The sequence below is a fragment of the Lichenostomus cassidix genome, chromosome 21 (assembly GCF_008360975.1).
Source record: "Lichenostomus cassidix isolate B80296 chromosome 21, HeHo_3.0, whole genome shotgun sequence".
Taxonomy (NCBI): domain Eukaryota; kingdom Metazoa; phylum Chordata; class Aves; order Passeriformes; family Meliphagidae; genus Lichenostomus; species Lichenostomus cassidix.
Genome location: NC_139501.1, coordinates 4,910,952 through 4,921,824, shown reverse-complemented (window position 1 = coordinate 4,921,824; position 10,873 = coordinate 4,910,952). Strand labels below are relative to the sequence as shown.

At 44.7% G+C, this 10,873-nt stretch overlaps 1 protein-coding gene across 1 annotated transcript; it reads left to right on the top strand.

Moving 5' to 3' along the window:
- The first annotated feature begins 855 nt into the window (after positions 1-855).
- AGTRAP (angiotensin II receptor associated protein) lies at positions 856-10,318 on the top strand. Its single transcript, XM_085079814.1, has 5 exons — positions 856-986; positions 6,399-6,433; positions 6,648-6,759; positions 7,359-7,557; positions 9,533-10,318. Exons 1-5 carry the CDS (start codon positions 960-962, stop codon positions 9,637-9,639), a joined length of 480 nt encoding a protein of 159 aa, XP_084935940.1. The 5' UTR covers positions 856-959; the 3' UTR covers positions 9,640-10,318.
- Positions 10,319-10,873: the final 555 nt, after the last annotated feature.

The window sequence follows — 10,873 nt, the reverse complement described above, 5'->3', positions numbered from 1 at the left end:
CAGTTCTAGGGAAAAACTCAGGGCCAAAGGAAACAACGAAGTACCTGCCAGCCATTCTAACTACCTGCCTCAACGTCTAAGACTGACCTTTATTGATTTTGCTATTGGGTGACACAGCTGAGCATAGTTAGCACCTTAAAATAGCCTTTTTATTGGTGTCTATCAACAGTTTCCTTGTCACACCTCACTGTTTGGTTACAGCACTGATGTATGCACAAAAATTCCCTTCGTGCAGAAAGCTGCTAAGTCCTACACACACATTAGCTTTCCAAGACACTGATTACAGTCAAATTATAATGTCCGACCTTGCCTCACTGCATTGCATGTGCAAGGAAGAGTTTAGCTGGGTGTTTGGAGCCAACAAACTGATCTGTGCATACTTAGTGATGGCTTTGGAAATGGAATTACAGAATTAGGGTTGGAAGGGGCTTCTGGAGATCATCTAGCCCAACTTGTTGCTACCTCCTCCCCCTGCCAAGGCAGGGTCACCTGTAGCAGCTGACACAGGAAAGTGGCCAGGTGGGCTTGGAATGTGTCCAGAGAGACTCCATGCCCTTCTTGGGCAGCCTGTGCTCTGCCACCCTCAACGTAAAGAAGCTCTTTCCCACGTTGAGCTGGAACTTCTGGTGTTTTAGTTTATGCCCATCGTCCTGGGTACCACTGAGACTGGTACTGGTGACTGGGCAGCAATGAGAAGAGTCTGGTGGCACCCACCTTGGAGGCACTAAGCAGATCAGAAGCCGTGCGATGCACACAGGGCACAGCTCCCTTCTTCCCCCTCCGCTGGAGCACCTCTGCCCATGGGTGACCCGGGCTGGCGCAAGGCCGGCGGGCACCGCCCGAGCAGTCCTCCGGCGCGGGCAGGCGGGGCCGGGGGAGGTGTCCCGGCTCCCCCCGCCCATCCCCAGCCCGGCCCTGCCCCACTGAGAGGCCCCGCCGGCGGTCCCGGGGCTGCTGCCATGGAGCTGCCGGCCGTCAGCCTCAAGGTAGGGCTCTGCCTGCCCCGGGGCTCGGGAGCGGGCTGGGGAGCGCTGGGCTGCCGGGGCGGGCTGAGCCGCGGGCGCTCGGAGCGACCTTCCTCTAGCCCTCCTCTCCTCTCTTCTCGCGTCTTCTCCAGCCTTGTGCCTCCTCCAGATCCTAGCTGAGGCCCTGCTCGGAGCTGCGGAGCCCTCTGAGGACGAAAAGCTGATGTTTCTACTTTTTTTCATCACATGGGCAAAGGCTGCGGAAGTTCTGAAGGCTGTGAAGCCGAGTCGGAGGAGGTGTAGGTTGGATATCAGGAAAATGTTTTCCCCAGAGCGGGGTCAGGCACTGAACAGGCTCCCCAGGGCAGTGGTCACAGCACCAAGCCTGTCTGAGTTCAAGGAGCGTTTGGACAACACTCTCAGGCACAGGGAATTGTTGGGGTATCTTGTGCAGGGCCAGGAGTTGGAGTCGATGATCTTGATGGGTCCCTTACAAGTCGGTGTATTCTGTGGTTCTTGGTTGTTAAACCCTCCAGGTGATGACTCCAAAGTTTGCTCTTACTTCAGGGATATTGCCAAAGTCGCCAAGGACTGGGCAGAGGCAACAGCTGGCTATTAACTAGTGTCTGTGGAGGTTTCCAGCTCAGCTGACCAGAGCTAAGCCAAGACAAACACTGCACAAGATCCTGAGGAGACAAAGTTTTTGCTTGTCAGGCAAAGTATCTTAGAAAGATAAGCCCGCTTACTTTGGGGTTATCCTCTGATAGATAACTGCAATTGCTTCTCTGCTGGGAAGGGGAGGCTCCAGCTGACGGCAATTTCAAAATTTCAGTGAATATCTGATAACCAGAGAAAGGAGAAATAGGAAACTTAACCACAGTTACATTATATTTGTCACTTTTCGAGAAGCACTTCCTTGTGGACAAGCCAGTGGATGTTAAAATCACACCTTGTTTGCTTTTGATGTTGGTGTTTGATATTGATGCCTTCTGTGCTACCAGACAGGTGACATTTTCCTCTTTTTTTTTTGTCATTCACATTTTCAGAGTCCTGAGATTTCTAGGTGTGTGTTCTTTCCCCGCTTCACTACTTTGTGACCTCATTTAATTCAGCACGGTTCAGGTGCATTTTGGTTAAAGCTTTGCCCGGAGAGTGAAAAGCAGCACTGATCACATCAGGTTTTTTTCTGCTGGTGATTCATTAAGCTGTGAGCAGTGGCCTTGGAGCAGGCTGCCTATGGGTTGGATGGGAGGATAGTATTATCTCAGCTATCATTATTAATTCAGCTTTGTACAGGAAGGCTTTCATGTGGCTGTGTTAAATAAAAGCTTGGTGTTCATGTAATGATGAATACCCCTCTTACTAGTTCACCAAGAAAAACAACTTCCCTTGTTGGAAGCAAGTAAGCAAATGGATTTTTCAAGGCCCGTCATGTGGATTATATTACATTCTGGAAACTAGCTGATACTTTGCCCTGACAAGTTTGGACTATTGTGTGATTCCCAGGGCACTGGGAAGATTAAAAGATCTTACCTTCTGATTTGTTTTTTAACTTGGTTTGATTACTTTTTTCCCATGCTGAAACAACAGTGAAAACTGAGGACATTTAATTAAAATGTTTGCCAACACAAAATACGTGTTCTACCACGGCAAATGGAGATAGGGGAGCTGAAAAACACTGACTTTTCAATGAATGAGTCACCAAGACAACAAAATTAAAATGTTGCCTTTCTTCTCTGGTTTCAGGCGACCATTCCCTAGTCTCTTACTAGATAAGAGTGAGCTTGTCCTGGGCAAACTGTTTTCAGCATTAAGAAGTTCCTTGTTGTTGAGTCTGCCAGCTCTGCTCTGGAGCTGAAGAGCTGGGAAATAGGGAGTTAATAGTTGGAACTACATCTTCATACTGTTCCTGAGTTAGGGTCTGATTCCCTGAAAAATACCGCAAAGGTAGGAAAAGGTCTTACTCAGAAAGGGCCTGGAAATAACACACACTGCTACTATTCATTGGCATGATCTGCTTACGGCTTCTGTGAGATTAGAAAGATGAGCCTCGTGATAGAAGTAGCTCCAAGAAAGCTGCATGACTGAGCTGTGTTTGTGCCAGAATGTAGCAGTATCTTAGCCTTGGGGTCTCTCCAAGCTACTTGCAGATCTATAAAATTAATGTAGCAGGCTTTGCCCTGCAGTGGATGTGGAACATGCTCATGAACAGGATCTACTGCCTCAGTTCTAACAGCCATGCTCAGCAAAACGTGGGAAGCAGCATAGCCAATACCTTTGCCATGGCAGCTTGACACCTACGGTTATTGAAATACTCATGCAGAACCTCAAATACAATATTTGACTTTGATCAAGGCTGGTCGATGCTCTGCAATCCATGTGCCTGGAAACACACATTTTATGCTCAGGCATTTTTAAATGCTAAGTCACAGAATGAGGGAATAAGAGAGATGTCTGTATGTCATGTGGTTCAACCCTCTGCTCAAAGCAAGGCTAACTGCAAAGTTAGATCAAATAGCTCAACTCAAAATTCAGCTGAGTTTTAAAATAAGAACAGAGCCATGACAGCTCCATTGGATAGCCTATTCCACTGCTTAAGTACTCTCATTATTATCACTCTGTTATAATAATGAGGAGCATCCTCACAGGTGACCACTCAGATTTGTATTTTGGTTTTGTGTGTTTTCAGGTGAATGTCACTCTAAAATAAAAAAAAAGTAAGTAAAATAGAAATCTAGATACAACAAGAAAATAATTTGGAATTGTTCAATTTTTAACTTGCTCAAAATTCAACCTTGTGCTAAGTTCTGTGCTGAAGCATGTTTAAAGGAGCTCCTATTCCAAAGAGTTTCCCATCTAATGAGACCCTGGCAGACCTAGGTTCTTTTTATGCTTGGCAATTAGTTCCATCACATGCTGGGATTTGCAAAGGAGGTAGGAATTCCCCTTAGCTCTGCCCTGTTTCCAGTGGGTTGCTTTTAATCACATGGTCATCCTTCTTCCCAGAAGAGGTGGGGACAAAGGACTCACCTTTCTTATTTTCTGCTGTCACCACTGGTTCAAGTCTGTGGAGTTATTTTCTCAAAAGAAGAAATCTATATCTGTCTTAGGTACATATTTAAGTCCTTGGACAGATGGAAAAATTTTAAATTCTTCTGCTGTTTTATCAGGAGACTGCCTGCAAATTAACTAATCTCACATAGTAACTGTAGCTTTTCATTAACACTATGTTTTCTATGTTAAAGCATGCCAACACCAGCCAATTCCATAGTGTGCTGAAGAACTGTCAGGTAAATTATACTAATAACCAAGAAGGGAATATCTTGTTTTTCTTCCAGCAGTGCCTCATAGTATCAGCTCTAGTTTACCTGACTTTAGCTGATGACTAAACATACTGTATAATTTAATAACTGCAGTATTGATCTAGACAGCTTTAAAAAAAACCCACTCTGCCTAATTATATTAACTGGTGAGCCTTGAGGGGTCTTCAGGTATGTAACATGCAATTAAATACCACCTAATTAAGAATTTTCCTGATGTTGTGATAGTCTCTTGAGTAAATGCTATTTGCATGTGTCCATTCTTATCCAGGAACATCTTGTATTTTACTGATTAGCAATTTCTCCCTTGTGTCTGTGGTACAGTTTGGGAGTAGGGGAAGCAGGGGGGGTAGTGGAGCTTTCATGAGCAATTAAAAAAATTAATTAATAAAAATCTGTCTAAACAGTGTTTGAAGGTACAGCAAAGTCTAGTGAGTGCTCAGGAGCTGTGATGGAGCACTGCAGTGAGGGAATAGGAGGAAGTAACATATTTTGATTGTGCTGTCGTGGCAGAGCAATGTGAGCAGCTGGGCCACCCCTGTGGCTTTCCTGGCTGTGCTTCACTTATATCACAGCTTCATTCTCTTCACCAGCTAGTTTTGTTTTAAGTTAGAGCATGGAGAGATGTTTTAAGTCAAGGGTGTCAGTAGATCTTAATTTCCTTTTTAGTGTCTTAATGCTCCTATCTGCATACAGGTTTCCTGTGTCTACTGAGTAACTTAGGCTTTTGCTACATACTCGTTTCCCAATTTTCTATTTTTTCCTTTGAGAGGGGTGTTATGAACTGGTTTAAACACAGAAGAGCAAAGAAAACGGAGTTTCTGTGTATAAAACAGAAAGAACTTTGAAAAGTTCAAAATATTCCCAAAAAATGAGATAAAAACCAAATGAAATTAAATGTCCCTCCCACATGTAGTTTTCAGGTGTTCAAGAGTGATTATGATAAGCATACATAATGAAGAAGCACTTTTTGATGCCTTTCTCTTATTATCAGGCTCTTACAGGGGGAGTGTGGTTCAGAGGGGTTTTGGTAATGTGGGTTTGGTTTTTTTACACCAATAATAAATGCCAATTTGGAGCCTTCCTCACAGCTAGGAAAAATGGAAGAGTTCCTGTATCCCACGGATCCTCTGATGTGTCCAGGCTTCAGCCTTTCTTTAGTGAGGCTGTTAACAGAACCTGTCTTCCATATTCTTGTTTTCACAAATGTTTAGAGAGCAAATATGAATAATCTCCCTTTGTTGGATTGACCAGCAAGCTATAGATACAGGAAGAACCTGAAGTGATCTATTGTTGTCCCCATTCGCTCTTGGAATAAACATGTACAGTATGTTTCCTTGGTTACAAAAATGGCAAGTGATGGTGAAGAGAATCCTTGTATCACTTATTACAGTATGATCCTTTCTTCTTGGATTTGTCCCCTTGAGCACAAGGATCAGAATCATTAAGGACATGTGCAAAGTACAGAATTTGTGACAGCATTATCTTACTGCTGCTCAAGGCACTGTTGGCATTTGGATCTGGTGGCTTCACCAGGAGTGAAAAGAGCTGTGTGCTCTGGCAGGATCAAGTACACAGAGTCCTGGAAGAAACCTTCAGGTCTGTTAATACTGAGGTGAGGTTGGACCACTGCTCTGAACAGACTGGAAGGAGGTAAAAGAAGGATTTGCTGATGACTGGAGTGAAACTCTGGGAGCTGCAGGCGTGGTTATCCATGGGCTTGTTGGTGATGGGATGCCAGATTGGTCATGTATAAACTGTGCTAGCACAGTGTGAGTCAGATTGCCTGGCTTTCTGTGCAAACTCCTCTGGAGTTCCAAAATCAATAACCCATTTAGAAAAGGTTAAGTGATCCCTGAATCAGCTGTTGACAGAGATGACAAGAAGAATGAATGACTACAGTGTAGCACCACAGGAGATACTCAGCAACAGATATGGAGAAAAATGGCTTTGTCTTCACTGTCCCAATTGCCTCACCATCTTTCTGCACTGGTTCATGGGTCTAGGCCACTCTTCCACCCATCCCTTGGGAACAAGATGGTGTCATTTAATGTTGATCCTCCCAGAGTTCTCCTAACATGCTGACCTGTCTTCTTGTTTTTCTTTTTCATAGGCTATCATTCTGGTACATTGGCTGCTCACAGTGTGGTGAGTGATTAGTGTCTGGCCTGGGGGAGAAGAGGGTATTCCTTCAAACTAGGAATGGGATGTTCCCCGGGAATCAGCACTCCCTGTTTGTGCCTGTATGCAGGAAGATCCTAAATCTAAGAGTGAGGTGTTTGTGTGGGAACAGGCATGAATGCAAATTCTTGCAGGCTTATTGGAATGTGAGCTGTTTTGGTTTCTCTGTCTCATTTTGCAGGGGATGCATGAATTACATGTTGCCACCCTCCTATGCCTGGGGAAATTTCAGTGTCCTTGCAGTGGGGATCTGGGCCATTGTGCAGCGAGACTCCCTTGATGCCATAACGATGGTGAGTGGAAGGGTATTGGTCTCCCCAGGCTGCTCAGGAAGAGGGTGGAGGGCAGAGTCTTTGAGCCAGTGATGACTTTCAGCTGTTCTCAATACAGCAGTGAACAAGTCAATTCCCTGTTTGGGTGGGTTTGTTTTTTTCTTTTTAAGAGAGCATATAAATGTATGAGCTCTGTAAACCATGGTGAGAAGCATTCACTGTCAATTATTTTTCTTCTCAGAGATGAGACATACTTGATTTATGCTTTTTTTACCTGCTGTTGTGACTTGTAATGCCAGATGAGGACTCAAAGTGTTTAACATGCTTGAGTTGGAAAGGCTTTGTAAAACCCTTTTCTGAGCATTGAATAGATTGGCAAACAAAAACAAACTATTCTAGAATATATTATGAGAAGATATCTGACAGATGTGAAGAAAATGCACGAAATACAAGATCACTCATCTAGGAATATCCATCTACCTGGGGGCAGTAGGAAGAGTGCTGTGTGATACTGGGGTGAAGGATGGTTGTGTAACATAGATCTCACAGGAAACAGATGTTGTCACTGACTGTTACTTCTCTTGTTCTGTTCATGTCCCATTCTCTCTCCTTGTTTCCAGCTGCTGACTGGCCTGCTGCTCACAGTCCTCACAGACATCATTCACATCTCTATCTTCTACCCTTCACACGACTTCCTGAGTGATGCCAAGCGTTTCAGTATAGGCATGGCCATCTTCAGCCTCCTCCTCAAGCCTGTGTCCTGCTATTTGGTGTACCGAATGTATCGGGAGCGTGGAGGAGAGTACGCCTTGAACATAGGTAGGATGCTTTCTCTGCTTCCCTGTCAGTGTGGCCTCCTTAGGGGTTAAGGGGACTGCCTTGCAGTTTGGACCCTTCAGCCTGAGCTCTGTGCAACTGGATTCTGCCCTCCTTTCCAGGTAGACGGGGTGCTTCCTCTCCCTTGCTCATGTTTGTTCTCCCATTTTGTGGTTCTGGTATGTTTTGGGCCTCAAATTTATATTCTTCCTCTCTCCCCTTGCAGTTTACACCTTTGGGTGTCCTTTTCTTGTCAGCCCTTTCTTTTTATTCTGGGGAAAAGTAGAAGCAGTATTTCCTCTGGCTGGATTATGAACAAGAGGGAAAGAAGGTGGATTTCTAACTCTCTGCTTTCTGTGGGCTTCACATGTCCTGTTAACCTCGATTACTTTGGACTTTTTTCCTCATCTGGAAAACGGGGCTAATGTTTACCTCATGGGAATTTGCTTGGAGACACCTAATTTTTGCTGTGGTTGTACTTGATAATGGTAATGTGGAAGATTTACCAGAGAGGATGGGCTGTGGCTATTATGTTCTGGGTCTTAGTCAGCTTTGCCAAGCATGCCTGGGCAGCTGCCAGGGATTGATTGTTTGCCAGGGACTGTTGTTTGAGTTCATGCTGGCAAAACCTGCAGCCTGGCACAGTTCTGTTTGTCATCCTGAGAAGGCTGTGCAGGACAAAAGATGGTGTACCTGCATTACAGTGTCTGGGAGCTATCTCTTGTTCTGCTTTGGTGAACAAGATCACACTTCTGTGAAAAGAGGTGGAAACCTGCAGAGGTGGAGAAGCCACATGGAAGGAAATCATGCCTTAGGGCACTGTTTGCTATTTGCATCTCTCTGCTAGTGTAGTGTGGGTGTTGTCTCTGCCAGATACTGTGAAAAAATCCAGACAGATAGGTCTTACCTGGGTCAGGAGGCATGTGAGTCACCTGCAGTGCCTTGCTTGTGCCAATTTTTATTATCTGCTCACAGTGCTTGTCATTGGGATTCAACATGTGTATCCCATAGAAAGGGTAGGTATCATTGAGGAATTTGTCCCTTTGCTTGGAATTTGGGGGCACTTTTCAACCACACTAGCCCAAACCAAGAGTCTCCTCTCAGGCACAGGTGGGAATTCAGACACTTTGTAGTTTCATATCCTCTCCTGAACTGTCTTTCTTACAAGATTTTCAGTACTAACTATGTGTTGTCTTGTGCTGAATGTGCTTGACAAATTTCTTCTCATTTTCCTGCTATCTTGCATTTTCTTTTGAACCCAGCAGCACTGAAATTTTCCCAGCTTTTCTGTCTTGTTTTGCTTCTACACGAAGTCCCTCTTTGTTGCTTGGCAGCATCCTTGTTACTTAGAGCAAACCCCTCATAGTCTGTGCCTATCTGTGATTCAGGTTGCTTTCTCCCCATGGCAAATGCCTGGCCCATAGATAAAGAGCTGTCCATGCACATTCTCTGTCTTCTCTTTCCCTGGTCATCCCCTGGACAGTAACATGATTTTGCATAGACAAATTGTTCATAGTGCAGTTAGGAGCACTGTTGGATTCAAATTTGGTGCCCCACTTGAGGCACAGCTGCATTGTTGGGAAGACTGCTTTATGAATGTATCATGCCTTTAAATCAGTGCTGTCAGCTAGCCACGCTTCCTGCAGCTCCCACCTCTGGCTGTTCATTTTTTCATGAGCTCTCATACACTTTGTCTTGCTGTAATACACTGTTACAGGAACCTGTTGTGCTGCTATGGGGTATTGTGGGTCTTGCTTTCCACATAGCCATGTGGCTACTAAGAGAGAAGTTCTCAAGGAAAGAACAGGCATGTTGGAATGGTGACTTTTCTCACCTCCTGCCTGTTTACTGAGGATCACAGACCACAGGTGCTGGGAGCTGGTAGAGCATGTCTCCTGAGCTGCTGGTTTCTTCTAGAGCATTCACTTCTTGTGCTTTTGCCTTTGTCCCAAGCTTGTTCTCTTCCCTGTGCATGCAGGTGTCAGCAGTGCAGGCCAGGACCGCAGCACCTACGAGCCCATTGATCAGCCAGACACCTCTCCACAGTGGCCTTCCTCGAGCAAGGCAGCCCAGGCACCCTACTGAGGCACCCTGCAGCCCAGGACAGACTGCCCTCCTCCAGCTGAGCCTTCCACTCTTCCTCTGGAGCAGCACCTGCTACTGGGCAAACAGGAGATCTGATATTTCTTTTGCCTCCCTAAAGGTTAGGCAGATGGGTTCTGCTGTAAGTCCAGAAGATCTTGGAGGTGTCATGCTAAGCACTGTGACTCACTGTAATCCCAGTATTCTTGTTTTCCTCCCTCCCCCTAAATCCCTCCTCTGTACATGTGACTGGATGCACCTTCTGCAGTCTTCCAAGTCTTGCACTGTGCTTCCTCCTTGTTGTAAGAGAACCACTCAAAGTACTCCTGGACAAGCAATCTTTAAAAGACTTATGGACTGCCCTAAAACAATACAGAGTAGCCTGATTTTATGCAGATATATTTCCGGGAAGCATCTGGGTGTTCCCAAGAGCTGTTTTTGATGGCATTATTTAACTTCTTGTGCTCCCAGTGTCTGGTATTGGGTTTTATTAACTGATGTGTTTATGCAAGTTGAATGTCCTTCAGGATACTTAAAATGACTGTTGAATGTAATTATAGATACTTTGTGCCTTGAAATATCCTTTTGCCTTCAGCTGCCTGTCTTAACAGAACTTGAAATGTTACATTTTTCTAAGAAAACCATAAAATGAACACAGTTTTTCTGTGTTAGAAATAAGTTACATTAGTCGCTTATGTCTCATTTGAAAATGTAGTTTTTCCTGAGTGCTTGGGACTGAAGCCAGGCAGTCTGGGAAGGTCATCATGGGGAGAGGTCTATAGGGCTCTGATGGCTTTGAGTCTAAGCTTTACTCTGAGAAGCAGAAGATACTGCTTATAATTGTGTGGGTGGGATGGTGGGCTAGTAAAATGGGCATTGGGGAAAGATGGATTTATTTACACTGTAGAGGTGAGTTCCATTGGGTGTGACAAGCTATAGACTCTTGTTGTTATGCACGATAAATCTGTCCTGCTGTGGCTTTCAGGTAAGATTCTAAAAAAGGAGAAAACCAAACAAACAAAATCCCAGAAGCAAACAAATTTCAACAGATTTTGTTTACAGAAGAAAAGGAGTATGTCAGCTTTGGCAGAATTCTAGTGCTAGGAAGATATGTGTTTTCCTGAAGCAAGTTCATTTTCAAAGTTTATACCTGTTATTTTACAACTGCATTTCTCTTGACAAGACCTACTGCTGTGTTGATTCTTCACTAACCAAGACCCTGTTAAACTTTGCTCCA